At 35.5% G+C, this 16,179-nt stretch overlaps 2 protein-coding genes across 7 annotated transcripts; both read left to right on the forward strand.

Annotated features, from left to right (window-relative positions):
• Nucleotides 1-1,984: 1,984 nt before the first annotated feature.
• Nucleotides 1,985-10,434, forward strand: LOC104233422 (uncharacterized). 6 transcript variants are annotated; one of them, XM_070171033.1, is made up of 11 exons: nucleotides 1,985-2,184; nucleotides 4,866-5,077; nucleotides 5,356-5,489; nucleotides 5,731-5,775; nucleotides 5,872-5,970; nucleotides 6,564-6,668; nucleotides 6,771-6,977; nucleotides 7,252-7,337; nucleotides 8,308-9,308; nucleotides 9,403-9,600; nucleotides 10,162-10,434. In XM_070171033.1, exons 2-11 carry the CDS (start codon nucleotides 4,897-4,899, stop codon nucleotides 10,230-10,232), a joined length of 2,127 nt encoding a protein of 708 aa, XP_070027134.1. In that variant the 5' UTR covers nucleotides 1,985-2,184; nucleotides 4,866-4,896; the 3' UTR covers nucleotides 10,233-10,434. The 6 variants fall into 6 exon arrangements, with proteins under 6 accessions (XP_070027134.1, XP_070027133.1, XP_009785121.1 ...); XM_070171032.1 differs by lacking the exon at nucleotides 10,162-10,434 and adding an exon at nucleotides 3,394-3,600 and having other exon boundaries at nucleotides 9,403-10,109; XM_009786819.2 differs by lacking the exon at nucleotides 10,162-10,434 and adding an exon at nucleotides 3,394-3,585 and having other exon boundaries at nucleotides 9,403-10,109.
• A 589-nt stretch (nucleotides 10,435-11,023) lies between these two features.
• On the forward strand, nucleotides 11,024-12,040 carry LOC104233421 (uncharacterized). The gene has a single exon (XM_009786817.2). It carries the CDS (start codon nucleotides 11,198-11,200, stop codon nucleotides 11,918-11,920), a length of 723 nt encoding a protein of 240 aa, XP_009785119.1. The 5' UTR covers nucleotides 11,024-11,197; the 3' UTR covers nucleotides 11,921-12,040.
• The last annotated feature ends 4,139 nt before the right edge of the window (nucleotides 12,041-16,179 follow it).

The following is a 16,179-nucleotide window of genomic DNA, read 5'->3' on the forward strand; positions in this document are numbered from 1 at the left end:
TCTTCACTGTGTTTGACATGGCAAAAGTTGTTTTCTGGGAGAAATTAATTTTCCAGTATTTGTTACCCCGAATTGCCGAATATGTTCTCTTGAGAAAATATTTACCTCGATTAAATTATTTCCCAGTATTTGTTACCTTGAATTGCTGGATATGTTCTCTTGGGAAAAAAATTTCCTTGATTAAATTATTTTCCCAGTATTTTGTTACCTTGAATTGCTGAAGATGTTTTCTCTTGGGAAAATATTTTCAACTTTGATGACTTTGGCCACTTGTGGAAGTAATTTTAGTTTACAAGTAATTGCAGTTTTACTTAATATATTGTTTTTTAATCAACACTTACACATTGTTGTCAATCTTTAATGCTCAAAATTACTACCAAAGCACTATCTTCATATCTTGCATCTACCTTATAAAGTTACTATTATATGTTATCTACTTTTTTACCATTCAAATATTAGACAATGATACATAAAATGGTTTTTCAAAACAAAACATTTTCGAATGGAAAAATAATTTTTATGTACATATTTTACATTATATTAAACATATTATCAACTATAGTGTTTAGTTTGCTTTCAGGTGTAAAAATGTAAAAATAGCACGGTATAGCCAGTTTTCGGACTGGTCATTCAAAAATAGTCAGCGTTTACGAAGTCAATGAAAAATAGTCACTATTTTGCTGCAACAGAGACCGGTCCAGCATAATATACTGGAGTTCGGTGCACCTGTGTATGAACTCCAGCATATTATGATGAATCGATATACTTTGCTGACTCCAGTATATTATACTGGACAATTATACTTGCTGGAACTCCAGTATATTATTCTGGAGTTCTAGTGTACTTATGCTGGAACTCCATCATATTATGTTGGAGTTCCAACATACTTATCTCGGAACTCCAGTATAATATGCTGGAGTTCAAGCATATTTATGTTGGAACTCTAGTATAATATACTGACGTATTTTCCGGGTTTTGAACAGTATTTTTGCTCAAATTTATCTTTACATGAAAAATGGCTAAATTTCGATTACTTTTAAAACTAGGCTATTTTTGAACGAGCAGTTGTAAATGTGGCTATTTTATGCGTGCAAAGCCCATTGGGGTTGGGTTATAATTTTCTGTTGGGCCAATCACGATTCACATCACATGTGCTTTTACCGGAAGAAGAAGAACAACTTTACGTCTGGCACAAAATCAAGGCGAATTCCAGGAATCACATTAAAGCCTACTGCTCAATGACTTTTCAATTCTCCTGTTTTTTCCTTTTCATTTAGTTGCAATTTTGCACGAAGAGGATTTACATTAAGAGGACGGGTGCGGGCGTTTGTTCCAAAAATATGTCAAGTTTTTCATCTCCTTGTTGTAACAATTTAAAAACTATCCAGAGGCTTTTAAAAAAGTGAATGACTTCTTATAAAATTATTTAGTTAGAAAATGCAAATTGAAAAATCTCCAAAAGACGGTTTAGTAACCAAGATGTTAAAATCCAAAACATAATATCATCTTAATAAATACATAACACGTGTCTTCAAATATTATTTTATAACAAGCACAATATATATATATATATATACAAACAATTGATAAATGTTCGCCAGATCTAGTATCTAAAGTTTATAAATTTTTAGATAAGCCTCAAGTTAATATAAAATAATAATTGAAATTACAATCAAATATTATAGATATTTACGTAAATTTCTTATTACATATACATGTTTGAGCAAAAAATTACTAAATGTGAGCGAACCTAATACATTTCTTTTCTTGGTGATAACAAAATATTTTCAATTCCAATGTATTTTTTTTCCTGAATTCCAATGCATGAAAATGAAATAAGTCAAAAAAATTTTGGAATTCAATAATCGATTTAGCAAATATATATTTTACTTGCTATAGTTGCCCAAAAGGTTACATATTTTTGCAACTTTACACAATATATTCTCCCTTTATTTTCTCACACTTTCCCTACTTCTCACTCTCCCTCCCTTTGGTCCCTCTGCAGATTTCGCCGACTCCTCCTCTCCTCTCCTCTCCCAATATATATATATATATATATATATATATATATATATATATACACACACACATTCATACATATATTCACATAGTCTTTTTTTCTCTCTACCGGCGATTTTCAATCCCTCCGACCGCCGGTGATCCCTCGATACTTTTGCGGCACTGGTATGTATTCTAAACTCTACTAAGGAGTATTCTTTTTCTATGTTTTGTACCGGCACGTGCCGATCACGGATCACGTCACCTCAAGCCCTAAGCTGACGCACGTTTTCTTTCTTTTTAATCAAGTTAGCTCTACTTTGATCTGATATTAATGTACTTCTTGTTATTGCTTCGTTATTTCATTCGTATCATAGAGTCTTATTTATTTTTATTGGAACTTTATTAGTTCTATGAGTTGCTTTACTGTGTAGAAGTTGTATATCTCTATAAAATTTATAGCAACCTAAGCAGTGTATTAAACTACTGAAGAAAGTTTAAATTTTGATGCGCTAAATGCGAATGCGTTAATCAGTAACTATGATTCTCACTCTGCATTGGTGATGGAACGGGAAGCTTTTTTTAAAAATTAATATTCTTATTCTAAATGCTGTTGAATTCAACATTTGAGCCCGGTGTACAAATTTATCTATCGTAATCCGCCTCTATGAGTCATTGTTGAAATCATAATTGATGGTGAATGCTGCAAACCTCACTATTGGGAATGGTACTTTGAGATTCAGTAAAAAGTTTTGAATCCCTTGGCTTTGGTCCGATAGTAAGATTGCCACACCTGATGTGTGGATTAGGAGCATGTCATAGGTTAGAACACTGCCGCAGACAAAAGCCTGAGATTTAGGTGGAGAAGGGTAGAGGAACAAGACCATTATCGACCAAGTTGTAAATTCTGCACCCCTGGCCCTTGGGTATTTCTTGGTTACTTATAAAAATAATAAGAAGTTTTGAAACATTATGGTTAACAATCCTTAATGTAGGTATGGTTCCTAACCATAATCTTTAGGAAGGAAAAATCTTACTTTTTCTTTGATAAAGTAATAAAGGAAGGAAGATCTTACATAAGAAGGATAATATTAAAATAGGGTCTGTTGTTAGAAATAAGATTAGGTGAGCTTCTAGTTTTGACAACTGATTTCGTTATCCAACATTTGTGTATCCTGTCTGATCATATGAAATCCTTAATTGTATTGGAAAGGATGGACTCTAATGCCTTGAAAATACATTTGAATTTGGTTGGGATATTTAAGGAATTTATTAAGAAAACTCTGTTCTGTATAAACAGTAGATTATTTTCATGGAGATGGTTAACAAGACTGATCATTTGACAGCACAAAATTTACTTCTTAGTTTCTCTTCTACTTCTGTCCACCTATTCAGTAAGCATACATGGTAAGGATCTTCAGGATTTCAAGTTAGTTGAAGGGACTGGTGTACACTTCACCATAAAGCAGTAAACTTTTTTCTTGGTGAGATGTTCAAGGAAATCCAGCTGTACCAATAAAAGTCAACTGTACTTGGCTTTTAATGAGAGACTGCTGCTCGAGATCAATTACATCTATACTCTAGAAGGTGAAAAATTGATAGGTGTTTTTCTTATCTAGCCTTCTTTTAGTGTCCCATTGCCTTTTAGCCAGTAAATTTTCTATTTATTCATTTGTTGATGGGATATCTGCTTTTTCAAAACTCTTCTTCTAGGTGCATTAAGAAAAAGAAAAGAAAGAGAAGTTTTGCTGGTTGAATACTGGAAAAATCATCTTTCTTGCATGAATTGCACTCAATTGCTTCAGTTGTAAAACAAGCTAGCGTCACAGAGTCAATTGCATCATATTGAAAGAATGTTTTTAAATCAGGAACGATTGAAAGAATATTTTCAAACAAGGTAGTAGTTGTTGATAGTGGAAGTAGGCTTGCTGAATAATTAAATACAATTTAAATATGGACACTTGGGATCAGCTGCTCATTTAATACTCGAAAATTAATCTGTGAAATGACCAATGCATGCCTAAACTTCTAAAGCTTACAAGGTAGATAAGTTGAGTTTGTAAAGCTAATCACCAGGCTTGTTTCTGCTTCAATGTAGGGTTTGAATTTTTTACTTAGCCAAGGCTATCCAGAAAAACTTCAAAGAAGGTTTGCATCTTTGGATTAGAGGTCAACTTAAGAGATTTTCCAAAATCCTTTAGAAGTGAACCTCTTTTTGATTAGTGAAGTAAGTGTTAAGCCTGGTTCCCGGATAGCAACCGTCTGAGTAACAAATCAGTACTAGAATATCTTCTGCTTTATGTTGATCTCAGGTGCCTGCCGAAAATAATTTATGCTTCTGAGTGACAATTAGTAGAATAACTGAGATAGGTATCGGCAAAGTAGAAATTTTTATTTTGCTAAGTCTTTTGGTTTCCAGATGTTTTGGATTTGCTATATATTTGTTTTAGGTCAGGATGTTTTAACATTGTGGCTGTTCATGCAAGTAATTCTTTTTATTCTTCTTTTCTGTCCATTTGTTTGCTGCAATTTTTCGTAACTCAGTGGCATTCTGTGATTGTATCTTCAATTTATGAGTGCAGTTTCAAAATTTTTATTTTCAGTTGAAATTTAATAGTAGTGTCTCTTCCAGGTTATGTGTAAAGATGCAAGTTGTGTTCATCTTTTCTACTTTTTTCTTGCCTCTTTATTTATTTCTGCTGTAAAAACACATATCTTTTGTAGTTCTTGCCTGCCATGATGAAGATATAGTATATCTACACAAGCACAACTCAGAAACATGCATGTACAGATTTATCTGACTCGTTCGGCAGAATATGCGATATTAGTTTGGATTGTCGACATCTAATTGATAACTTCTTCTGCAGTTCGATTTTATGAGCCATTAACTGAGAATACATGTCGGTTGGAAAGCTCAGAATAGGTGCTACGCCAGCTGCAATGAAAGCCGATGAGGGAAATGATTCGCTTGATACTTTGATTAGGCAAGCCATAGGCAAGGAGCCTCTTTTTTCTTTTTCAAGAACAGGGGATGGTCCTGTCCAGTGGTTTCAACTGCTTCATGGTTTAGAGCAGCAAGGTAACAAAGTAACGTCTAAAAATGGCTGCATTCATAGCATACAACATTTCTCTAGGTTTTTGAGCATATTAGATAAGTTAGTCGGGTAAGTCACCAATATTTCAATAGGTCTGAAAACCTTGTGGTTGTAAAGAATGTCAAGCTTTTGGCAGTACTTGTCTTTTGTGTGTTAGAGGCAGAACCCTTCAAGTACATGAAATGGACTAAAAATTGGTTACCTATGGAGCTACAGTTGAAGCCATGGGGATTGATTTTGGTTTATGTGGTTCTTTGTGCAGATAATGCTGGTGGTTGGCCAATGCTAACACCGTTAAAACTTCAGAAGTGTGAAAAATGTTCTCGGGAATTTTATGCCCCTATAAATTATCGGAGACATATGCGTCTGCATCGTCGAGCTTTAAACTTTGATAAGGTATCTTTAGATGTCATTTTCCTTTATATTACTTTATCCTTTCAGAATAACAAATTCGTTTTATTCCAGAAAGTTATAGGTTTACTGTTGCATATGTAAACCACCTTTTTCCAATATAATTTCCATTCTGGTGACCTTTACAATGTTTTGTTATAAAACTTAGTGCAGTTGTGTTTGCTTGTCAATAATTTGAATGTGGTTGTGATACATGTGCATCTTATTATTTGTTCACATTTTGCAGGAATCTCGCAAATACAGGGATCTGCTGGGAGCATTTTGGGATAAGGTACTCCCCTCTGCCCCCCTCTCTAAATTTTCTTTGTTGTGTTGTTCAGTGTCCTTTGTTCCATATGGCTATTTATGTTTGCATAACTACATGCAGCTCTCAGTGGATGAGATTAAGGAAGTTGTATCGTTGCATGATGTTTCAATAAAGGTAAGTACCAGATTCACTTTACCTGTCCATGATGTTTCAATAAAGGTAAGTACCAGATTCACTTTACCTGTCTTAGGTATTTGTTTGCCTGGAATTTGAAGTGAGTTTTTTTAACATGCAAATTTTGACCTTATCCAATCAAATTTGAGACAAATGGATCATCTAAAGTCAACCATTGATCATCAAATTGCTTGCAGTGATTGTAGTAGGATAATTGGTGATGTGCTACAAGGTGCTTCTTACATCTCTGACGTATGTATGTGAAGTTGACAATAGTATATTTGTATTCTGCATGTTCTACCTTTCTATGGGAAATTACAGCTTAATTCTTATATTTGGCAACTTGCACTTAGTTCCATTTCCCTTTATAAAGAGGTAGCAGGCTGATTATTATCACACAAGTAATTGTTAACTGTAGAGTTAAAGGATCTATTTTTTATTCAAACTATCTCTTTATTTCATATAAATGTCTACTCATGCTAGAAATCTCTAGCTTGTTTATAATAAGCGTACGGCTGGTGGTAAACTTTCTTTACAAAGTGACTGTTGGACTGTAGTACGCTAGAAAATTCTAACGTTTCATTTGCTGATCTTTAAAGTTACAAAGGATCATTTTTGTGGTTGATAATGTCTTTCAGGACCTTGCTGGATCTTCACTTGTTAATGACCTGGCAACATCTCTGCAAAAGATGGCGATTTGGGCTCATCCTCAAGATTATTATGAGGCTGGTTTAGCTTTGTTGGTAAGTAATCTAATTCAACTTCCTGTCAAGTGCAATCGATGCACTTCCCTGACAAAAGAGAAGTGAGCAGAAGAGTCAATAATGCTCATAGTTAATTTGCAGGAAGTCATCCAAGGTAAACCTTCCAAGCTTCCAATTACCTCTCAGGAATTATTTAGCATCCTTGATGATGCTAGCGAAACAACATTTTTATGTGCCGGCACAGCCGAGTCGGTGCAAAAATATGTTTTTGACGGGTATGCTGCCAAAAAAGGTCTCGAGTTTAAAAACTTGGTTGCTTGCGCTAGCTTCCTTTTTGAACAGAAACTGGTAGTTCTTTCTTCCTTACCTCTTAATTTTTTTTTTTATTTCTTGAGAACTAGCTAGCTTTATTTTGTCTCTGTGTACATGTCTATAGAAATATTAACGCCATGCACCAGCATATTGCATTGAAATGAATGTTTCTAGGTTAATTTTTTATATATTTTGGGAAATGCTAATAGTTGTGCTAAGCATTCTCTGTTTATTTTTCCTTTTTCTCGTATCAGACTGATCCTGTCCTTTAAACTAACATGCACAGTGACTTGTGTCCTGTTATGCCCAGGTAAAAGCATGGTTCGCAGACAAAGATGCTGAAGCTATGAGATGCCAGAAGTTGCTTTTTGAGGAGGAAGAAGCTGCTCAAAAAAGGTGAGGCACTGTTTACTGTATTTCTCGTTCTCTAATATTGCCTTTTCATGTGTCCCACTAGGAATTATGGCTTTTACTGATCATCATTTTTCTTATGTTCTTAGTAGGTAGTCAATAATTGATAAAGAGGTATTCCTTTTATTTTATGGAATGAAGTGTTAGAAAACATTTACATACTCGAGGTGTGACTATTTTTGTGAACAGATTTATATGTTGTGAAGTTGTGCTCTTGGAGTTTATTCCCTCTTTTCTTGAAGCAGATTGCTTTTCATTTAGTTCTCAATCCCAGAAATAGTATATGGAGATAAAGAGTCATTTTCACATGTTTTGAGGACTGGTGATGTTGACATTTATATCCCTATTAATGTGGCCAATAATTTCCTCTGGTTTCATAGCTACTTGTTTTGTTACTTGTTCTTCGCCAACTGATTTGTAAGTCTGGAAAATAAATAATGAGGAGATTTCAATAGCTTTTTTAGCATTTCCGGAAGGGGATAGAGTGAGACTGAACCAGCCATTCTTGTTCATAGTTGTTGGGAGAGTTCTCTTCATGCCATGTCAAGAGTTCGAGGCTGAAAGTTGTCAGCAGAGAAAGCGATAGAGTGAGACACAAATCAAAGGGGAAAATATTCTACATGCTTAACAACTCCTAGCTACTTGAAAGATTGTTATCACTTACATAAAAATAAAATAAGATACATGATTTGCCTCCAGGGCATTGTTCTAGTGGTAAGAGCACAACATGTGATGCAGATCATCGTTCAAATCCTGCTGGCTGCTGCAGACAAATGCTTGGTATTTAAGTAGAGAAGGGTAGAGGGGCAATGCCCATTATCTATTGAGTTTAGAATCGCCCGTCACTATCCCTCGGACTTTTCTCAGTTATCAAAAAAAGAATAAGATACATGATTATATTTTCAGTTGTGCAGTTACAGAAACTCATTTCACTATCATTCTTGTTTTCTTGTAGACGAGCTGAGCTGTTGGAACGGAAAAAGCTGAAAAAGCTTAGGCAGAAGGAACAGAGAGCAAGAGAGCAATCAAATTGGGAAAGGGGAGATTTGGAGGTACCTGCTGATTCTTTTGAAGGTCCAATAGCAGAATCTTCTGTCCGTTCAGCGGCAGCATCTGAATCCAGTTCTAGTACTCCCCAAGTATCTGATGATATTTCCTCCTGCCTTGAACTTGTTCAATTCTCTAACAATGAAAATATGGACATTGAAGCCCAACTAAATATCTCTCATCCGCACCTGGATCTAGTTGAAATTCAGGATGTTGAGCCCCCTCCAGTGTCTGCAAATAGTCGACGGCATTTCCCCCACACCCAGTGGCAAGTCGCAAAATCACAACGAACAGGGAGAAATGGTTTTCGTAACAACCAGAATCATGAAGTACAGAATCTTGAACCAATACAGAAGCATGGAGTTATTAAAGACCGAGGTGCCCCTGTTAATGGCAGTAAGATTTGGACAAGAAAAATTAGAGTGCAAAATGGTGAGCGCTTAAGGCTGGATCCGCAGAAAGAGGCAATTGATCAAAATCAGAGGAACTGTGAAGTGATGATTGGTTCTATATCTGTTTCAATGAAAAATTGCAGCACACATGGACAGGGTAACTGTCCTGCTGTCGAAAGAGATAACTTTGAAAGCATAGAGCCAGCCATGCTACAAAAGTTAAATCATGTACAGAAGCCAGCAAAGCACGATGTTCTTCAGGGTGGGTCAAATGGAGCAGCTGTGAAGCTCTGGAGGCCTGTGAGCAGGCATGGAAGTGGACGACAAGATCCTGGAGAGGATGTGATCTCTGTAAAGTTGGACAATCGGACTTCCTCCACTGAAAATAATTTGCGATTATGCTCGAGGGACAACCCTACTGGCAAGACTAAGAATTACACATGTCAGGTTTCAGATGGAAATGTTCTTCAAGGTCTGGGATTTTGCAGTGTTTCTGCGAAAGCTTTTCTATCTCAGAGTATGTTTCTATGCTCTTATTCATCTCCTGCTCTAGGTTTTCTACCTGCTTATTATCAGCTTCATATTAGTTTGACTGGTTTGAATAAATGTAGGATGGAAGGAGGCAATCTCGGGAGATCATGTTAGATTAGTCCTTTCCGATGACATTGAGGTTTCAGGACAGTCCGACACGCAAAATGGCAGTTCAGAAGCAGCCCCGCGGTCAGCTGATCAGGACCATGGTATTCTTGTCAAAGCCGACAACCAGCAGGCAAATACTGGAGATCTTAGTTTTTCGTCCAATGGCAACAGTAAGGTTAAGTTTAGGCAGAAGCCTGATAAGTCTACTAAGATAAAGTGCATTCCAAAGCAAAAAAAACAAAAACAAAAACAAGCCTTAATTTAGTAGGATAAAGGTATTTCATGGGTTATAATACCAGATTGTGCACAGCTTTTACGGTCCAGCAGAGGTTCCGTTTTACCTGTGGTCTTCTGTCAAAGAGTTGAAGGAAGGTTTTCTAGAGTATACAGTCCCATTGTCGCAGCATTATGGCTAGGGTAGTTTTCTTTTTGCAACTTCCAATTTTTCTCTAATAAGTTGGCTTTCTAAATTTTTTGATCTCAGTGCTCGCCATTTTCTGCCGTTGCCGCTCAACAAATCTCATGTTTTCTCGGACAATATGTGAATATAGGATCAATTGATAAGATAATCCCAATTATTTACAGAACAATTAGATTAGCACTCACTCTGAGCTTCTTCCAAATTATTTTTTGTGCTTATTTGGTTCAGTCAAAGGCCCCACTTGTATGATTATACTGAGTTTGTTGTTGTTTACTAATGGATAACTTTCTTGCTACATCTGCGTATTCAGGCGCCCACAGGATATTCGCACTCTTTGGTTCGCTGCACTGGCTGTTGATCTTTTTCTATCCTCCTAAGTGAACATATGAAGAAGGTTCATTGCAACTCGCACAATATACTTTCTGACGACTTGACAGTACGGTCCGTCTTTTGTTGCCCAGCTTAGAATACGTACTTAAGTAACACCCGTTGTATAATTATGAATACTCTCCCGTTCAAGTCAAATTTAACTGGTGTGGAGTTTTAAGATTAAAATGTTGAACAGATTATCAAATAAAATAATGGAGAATAATAATAATAATAATAACTGATGTTAAACTTTATCGCTAGAGAAGTTAAGTTTTCAGCAAAGTCATCTGGATAACTTTTAAGGAAATGTGTTTGATTGTCTGTGAGCTTTCCAAAGATGTAGAGTCTTTGAGCACTTTTCTTTCGATATTTTCTTTTCTAAAGTTAATTTTTTAAAGATAATACTAAACAAACATGCAACTTTACCTTTTCAAGACTAACCAATAGGAAAGAATGTCTAGTTTTACTTTTTAAAAGGCTAGTAATTTTTTATGATCATCTGCTGAAAAGTTGAATTTCCAATGCACAACTCACGGAATGCATAAGGATAAGTAACAATAAAGATAACACTCAAGGAAAATAAGGGGCGAAATAATAACTCACGGACGCAGCCACTCGACAGGCCACAATTCGACCACCGAACGACATGCCTCCTTAGTAGCTTCACACATTTTGACTTAACGACAAATGTCTTAGCTATCTAACAAATGACCCACATGACATTCCAAAGATAAACTAGTAGTACCAGTACCCCCACCCTAACTGCAACGTCCTGTTATTTCAGCCACGTATTTTACCCAACACCTCCAACTACCACGTGTACTTCCTTGTCCCTTACAAGACAACTTCTGCATTTTAACTGCAATGCAAATGGTTGTTCACTTTCTGAACTAGTTAGTTCCTTATCATCTTCATATAAACGAATTTTACTTCAAATCCATCAAAAAAGAAGCAACCAAGAAGGAAGTTTTAAAGAAATGTCAGGTGGGGTTGGTGTATGTAGTGACATTAGTTTACCAAAAGATGAACACTTTCCACAGGACAAGAATCAGACCAAATTCCCCAACAATAAAAAACCTCAGCACCAAAACAGACGATTCTTCACTTTCAGACAACTTAACGCCCTTGCCGTTGTAATCGTCTTTTCTTCTAGTGGTATGGTGAGTGTTGAGGATTTCGCTTTTGTTATATTTTCTCTAATTTACATGTACTTCATTTCCAAAATTGCCTTCCCACCAATTTCTCCTCAAACAGAACCCCCTGTTTTTAGCGAAAACAACAAGTTTCTTACTCTTTACGTTACAGTTGGAGCAATTGTGGGGTTATTTCTTCCTATAGCTTATATTTTCGAAGGTATTTACGAGGGTGATAAAGAAGGCATTAAAGCAGCAGCACCACATGTTTTCTTGTTGGCCAGTCAAGTTTTTATGGAAGGATTGGCGTTTACTGATAGATTTTCGCTACCTATACGTGTATTTGTTCCAGTATTTTACAATTCGAGGAGGATTTTTACAATTATGGAATGGTTGACAAGTGAAATTTCTCAAGTGGATCAAGAATATGGAGGAAATGTGATGGGTAGAGCTTTAGCTGTTGCAAATATGGTATTTTGGTGTTTTAATTTGTTTGGTTTCTTGTTGCCTGTGTATCTTCCTAAGGCCTTTAAGATATATTACTCTGCCCGCAAACTAAAAGATTGAGTAAAGAAAGTAGTATTTCTTAGGCTTTTATTTTCATTTTCCAAAAGAATCAAGTAGTTGTGAGATGTATGTTATAAATGGATTTGTATTTTCTGTGATTTGTCTAGATTATTTGGTTGATCAAGAGGCTTATTTCATTAACAAAAGTGGAAAAAGTAAAATGACCTCCTTACTAATAATTACTTTACTTTACTTATAACTTACACACACTATCTAATAAGAGGGAAAACATGCCTGGCGCTGAGCTGTATTTTACTTTCTGGTCTAAAGACTTGACTTTTTGCTGAAAAATTAGCATTATTTCTTCTAATTTCCACTATATCCTTGTACGGGTAATAGATTGAATTGCACCACTTTGTTGAGTTTCATTTTGCCCTTGCTTTTGCTTTTTCGAACAGTAAATGCACTTGTACATTTTTGTAAATACAAGAATAGCAAAGCCTTGTTCCAACGTCCAAAAAGGCATTAATGTTGAAGATGTCACATGAAAATGATCTCATAAATTCACAAGTGTCTCTAACTTATAAGTACTAATCTTTTAGTATATGTGCTTTAAAATATTTTCTTCTCCAACGTAAACTTTAAAAAGTATACAAAAGAACCTTATTGTTCTCCAACGTAAACTTTAAAAAGTATACAAAAGAACCTTATTTTTGTATCCTTCATCGTAAATTAAATTTCATCCAGCTTTAGCATACTCATTTGTAAAATTGAAATATATAATAATTAATACTAGGTCCTTTTTGGGTAAACAATATAAGCTCATTTTATAAATTAAATTTAAATTTTTTATTTTCATCATTGTAATTTAAATTGATCTAACTTTAGCATACCTATTGTGAGCACGTGATTTTTGCCTTACAAGAATTACTCCAAAAGAAATCACAAATAATTGTTTTCTTTGTGTACAATTGTTGAATTTTCGGGTCATTTCGTCTGTGCATGTTCATTTTTATTCTAATTAAGGAAAAATACAAAAAAATGGTAATGCAGATGCATATGCATTTAGGAGTTAATATCGCATTTTTTTTCTTTATTTAATCATGGGTTTTATAAAATGAAAAATACAAACAAAAATATATGCATTTAGGAGTTGATTATAATATTCGGCATAAATGGGAAATCACAAAATGTGCATAGGTGTTTCTTGTCATTGTGTTGATTTTATTATTAAATAATATGTGTGTAATTTTTATTGATTTTTACAATTCATTTAGAATTTTTGTTTAATTTTTTTTGAAAAATGGAAAATAAGTCATAAAGGTGAAAAATCGGACCTGGACCGAAATCCAGGCCCAAACAAAAATTTACCCCCCCACAGCCCAATCCAAATACCCCAGGTCCGGTCCAATTCAGTAATAAACCAAACGACGGTGTTTGGTCATCTTTCATCAAGGGCCGTTGGATTAAATCAATCCAACGATTGAGATTCCATACCCATACCCATAACTCCCTACCCGACCCATTGCCCGGGCCGACCCATTCCCCAACTAAACCAAAACGACACCGTTCCTGTAAGTGGATAGATCCTGGCCATCTATTCTGCCTAATCTAACGGCCTAGATCAATCCACTCCTCCCCTATATAAGCCTCAAGTTCATACCCCGGCCCCCTAACTAAGCACCCCTCTCTCATGTTCATCATCGTCTTCAGACGATACCCCCAAAACCCTAGCCGCCCTAACTCCCCCTCGCCTGAAACCCGGTGGCAACGACGCCGCCGGTCACCACCTTAACACCCCTGAACCCCCTGACCATCCTCTATCCGAATATGATAACCACTGAGCTCGAATCCTCCTGGAGTTTCTCGAATCTTCATTTGAAGATTCGAGCCAAACTCAGATCCAAACCAACCAGGCCATAATCAACACCATAGCACCCCCTGATCGGCCTCGTTATGGATCTGTTGTTCGTTCACTTCGAATCTTCCTGGAACTGCTCGAATCTTCATTTAAAGATTCGAGTAAAACCTAACCCTACCCCAATGTACCTCAAACTCACACCAGTTATCCACCTGACCTCCCTCGTGCTTAAAACACCGTTGGTTGGGTTCAAATATGTCTATAGGTGTTCGAATTTTAGATCAAAGAATCAGGAACCCTAAAACTTTCAAATTGTGGAATTTTCCCAAATTAAATGAGGGATTGAGGTCTACGAGACTTTAATCGAGGTATTCTCAATTGAGAATACTTCGAATAAAGTCTGTTCAGCCTCAAAAGGTCCGAATCCAAGTTGAGCCTGAGTCTGTGTAAGATTGAAGATTCAGAGGTATTTTTCTACTTCTTTTTGTATCCTACATGTATATTGTTGCCTATTTCAGTAGTCTGTGTAATTTTCCTATTTGTTTATTTGATTCTGTCTCATACCCGTTCATTTGATCAAATAATGGCATTTGTTTCTGTTTGTTATGTTTGTTTACAATGTGTGTAATCGACTCGATTAAGTTCGTCGATTAGTTGTTTTGTAAATTCTTGTTTCTGTTAATGCTGATTGAAACAACCTGTTTATCTGCTTATAGACTGTTTGTTGTCAATTATTGTAGATAGTCAGTTGATTAATACTCGTCAATTAAATCATTCTTGTTTGTAAATCATTAAGTTCATCAAATGGATGTTGTGTATGTTAGTTTCTGGGCAGTAAGTTTCAGGGCATTGTCAATATACTGACAATGCCCCTGCATTCATGCTGATTTCAAATTCAGTTTAAATTGTGCTGTTGAGTTCTGTGTGATGTTAATGTGATGTTGGGTTTGAATTCAGTTTTACGAATGTTGATTAGATATAATTGGGTTAGAAGGTTGCATTTTCAGCTAAGATTTAATCCAAAACTGACTGTTGTTGGTAGAAGCTGTAGTTTGAGGGATTTTCAGGGGTATTTGGGGAATAAAACAGTTAATATAACACTTTATTGCCAGTGCCTTATCAATGAGATATTAATTAATCCTAATGGGGAACAAAGGGGAATTGGGAGTGCTGAAATTAAGGGAAAAAGTATCCTTAGTGGTTGATTGATTAGAAAAGCAACTTTAGTGCTATTTGAGTGGATTTTTTCTGATTTTAAAAGAAAGGGGCCAGGCAGCACTTAAGGGGAGGGGCAGACCTGTATAAGAGGGGGTTTAGGGACTGATTTTAAGAAAAAGAATCGAAAAGAGAGAAAGAGAGGGAATTGCATAAAAAAAAACCATATAGAGAAGGGAAGAACATAAGAAAAACAGAACGAAGAGGAAAAGAAAAAAAAGAAAGAATCTGAAAAGAAAAGAAGAAGGAAGAAAGAAAAAAAAAAGAAAACAGAAAAAGAGAGCGCGCACACACACAAACTGGAACAGAAAAATAGAAAAGAAAGAAAGCAAAATCAGAAATATTGTTTCCTTATATTTGTCCGGGTTTGTTTGGTAATACTGTTTGATTGAACCTGAAATTTTCTTAAAATTCCTGCTACTGCACGCCTGGGCTTCACGGCTCTTGCTGTTTGTTGTTCAAATCTGTTGAATCATTGGCATTTTTCTGCTGTTGGGTTTTTGTTGCTGCTGCTACTGCTGAACCTTACTTCTTTTACCCTCATTTCCAGGTATATATCTGTAAACTCATGTTATGAAAAACTTCAACATTGGAAGAAAAATGAAGTTTTGGAATTACAATTACGTCTCCTATTCATTAAATGTACTAGTTTAAGTTTCAGTTTTGTTTTAGTTGGTTAATATAGTATTATACTTGATAGGATAAACTATTAGCCAATTGAACTTGTGAGGTAGTAACTTCTACAATAATTTTATTTATTTTGAAGTTTAGTGATGACATTTATTGTTTGAATGGTCGAGATAGGGAACATGGCAGAAGGTTGGCCATTAATTAAATCTTGCGATATTGTTAGTTAGGTATAGAATAGTATGGAAATATCAAGAAAATACATTATTAGCCTATTTTGTTAAATATTCAGTTGTTGTTTAAGGCTAGATGATGTTGGTTGCATTTTATTCGTATATGGCGTAATAACGATTGTGTGTATGACCATAAGTGAAAGGAGGGTTGATAAAATCCGTTATGATTACAATGTTGGAATATTGCGAACAGTTCATAATGTATGTTTACGTTATATGTGATGTCGTCTTATTAAATTAACAGGTAGATTAGTTCTCTTTCTTAATAACAAATGACCTAGTTATTTTAGGAATGCGATCAACTCGTTTCTTTAAAAATAATGTAAAAAGATAACGTCAACAATTTTTACAACGTATAAAGTTAGTGTTTGGAAATAGTTTGC

This window comes from Nicotiana sylvestris, chromosome 3, assembly GCF_000393655.2.
Source record: "Nicotiana sylvestris chromosome 3, ASM39365v2, whole genome shotgun sequence".
NCBI lineage: Eukaryota > Viridiplantae > Streptophyta > Magnoliopsida > Solanales > Solanaceae > Nicotiana > Nicotiana sylvestris.

Bases quoted from the DNA above. Each gene is read 5' to 3' on its own strand.
- LOC104233422 (XM_070171032.1), top strand. From the start codon at position 4,897: ATGTCGGTTGGAAAGCTCAGAATAGGTGCTACGCCAGCTGCAATGAAA. The intron at 5,078-5,355 runs GTAACAAAGTAA...TTCTTTGTGCAG, and splicing joins TCATGGTTTAGAGCAGCAAG to ATAATGCTGGTGGTTGGCCA. The intron at 7,338-8,307 runs GTGAGGCACTGT...GTTTTCTTGTAG, and splicing joins GAAGAAGCTGCTCAAAAAAG to ACGAGCTGAGCTGTTGGAAC.
- LOC104233421 (XM_009786817.2), top strand. From the start codon at position 11,198: ATGTCAGGTGGGGTTGGTGTATGTAGTGACATTAGTTTACCAAAAGAT.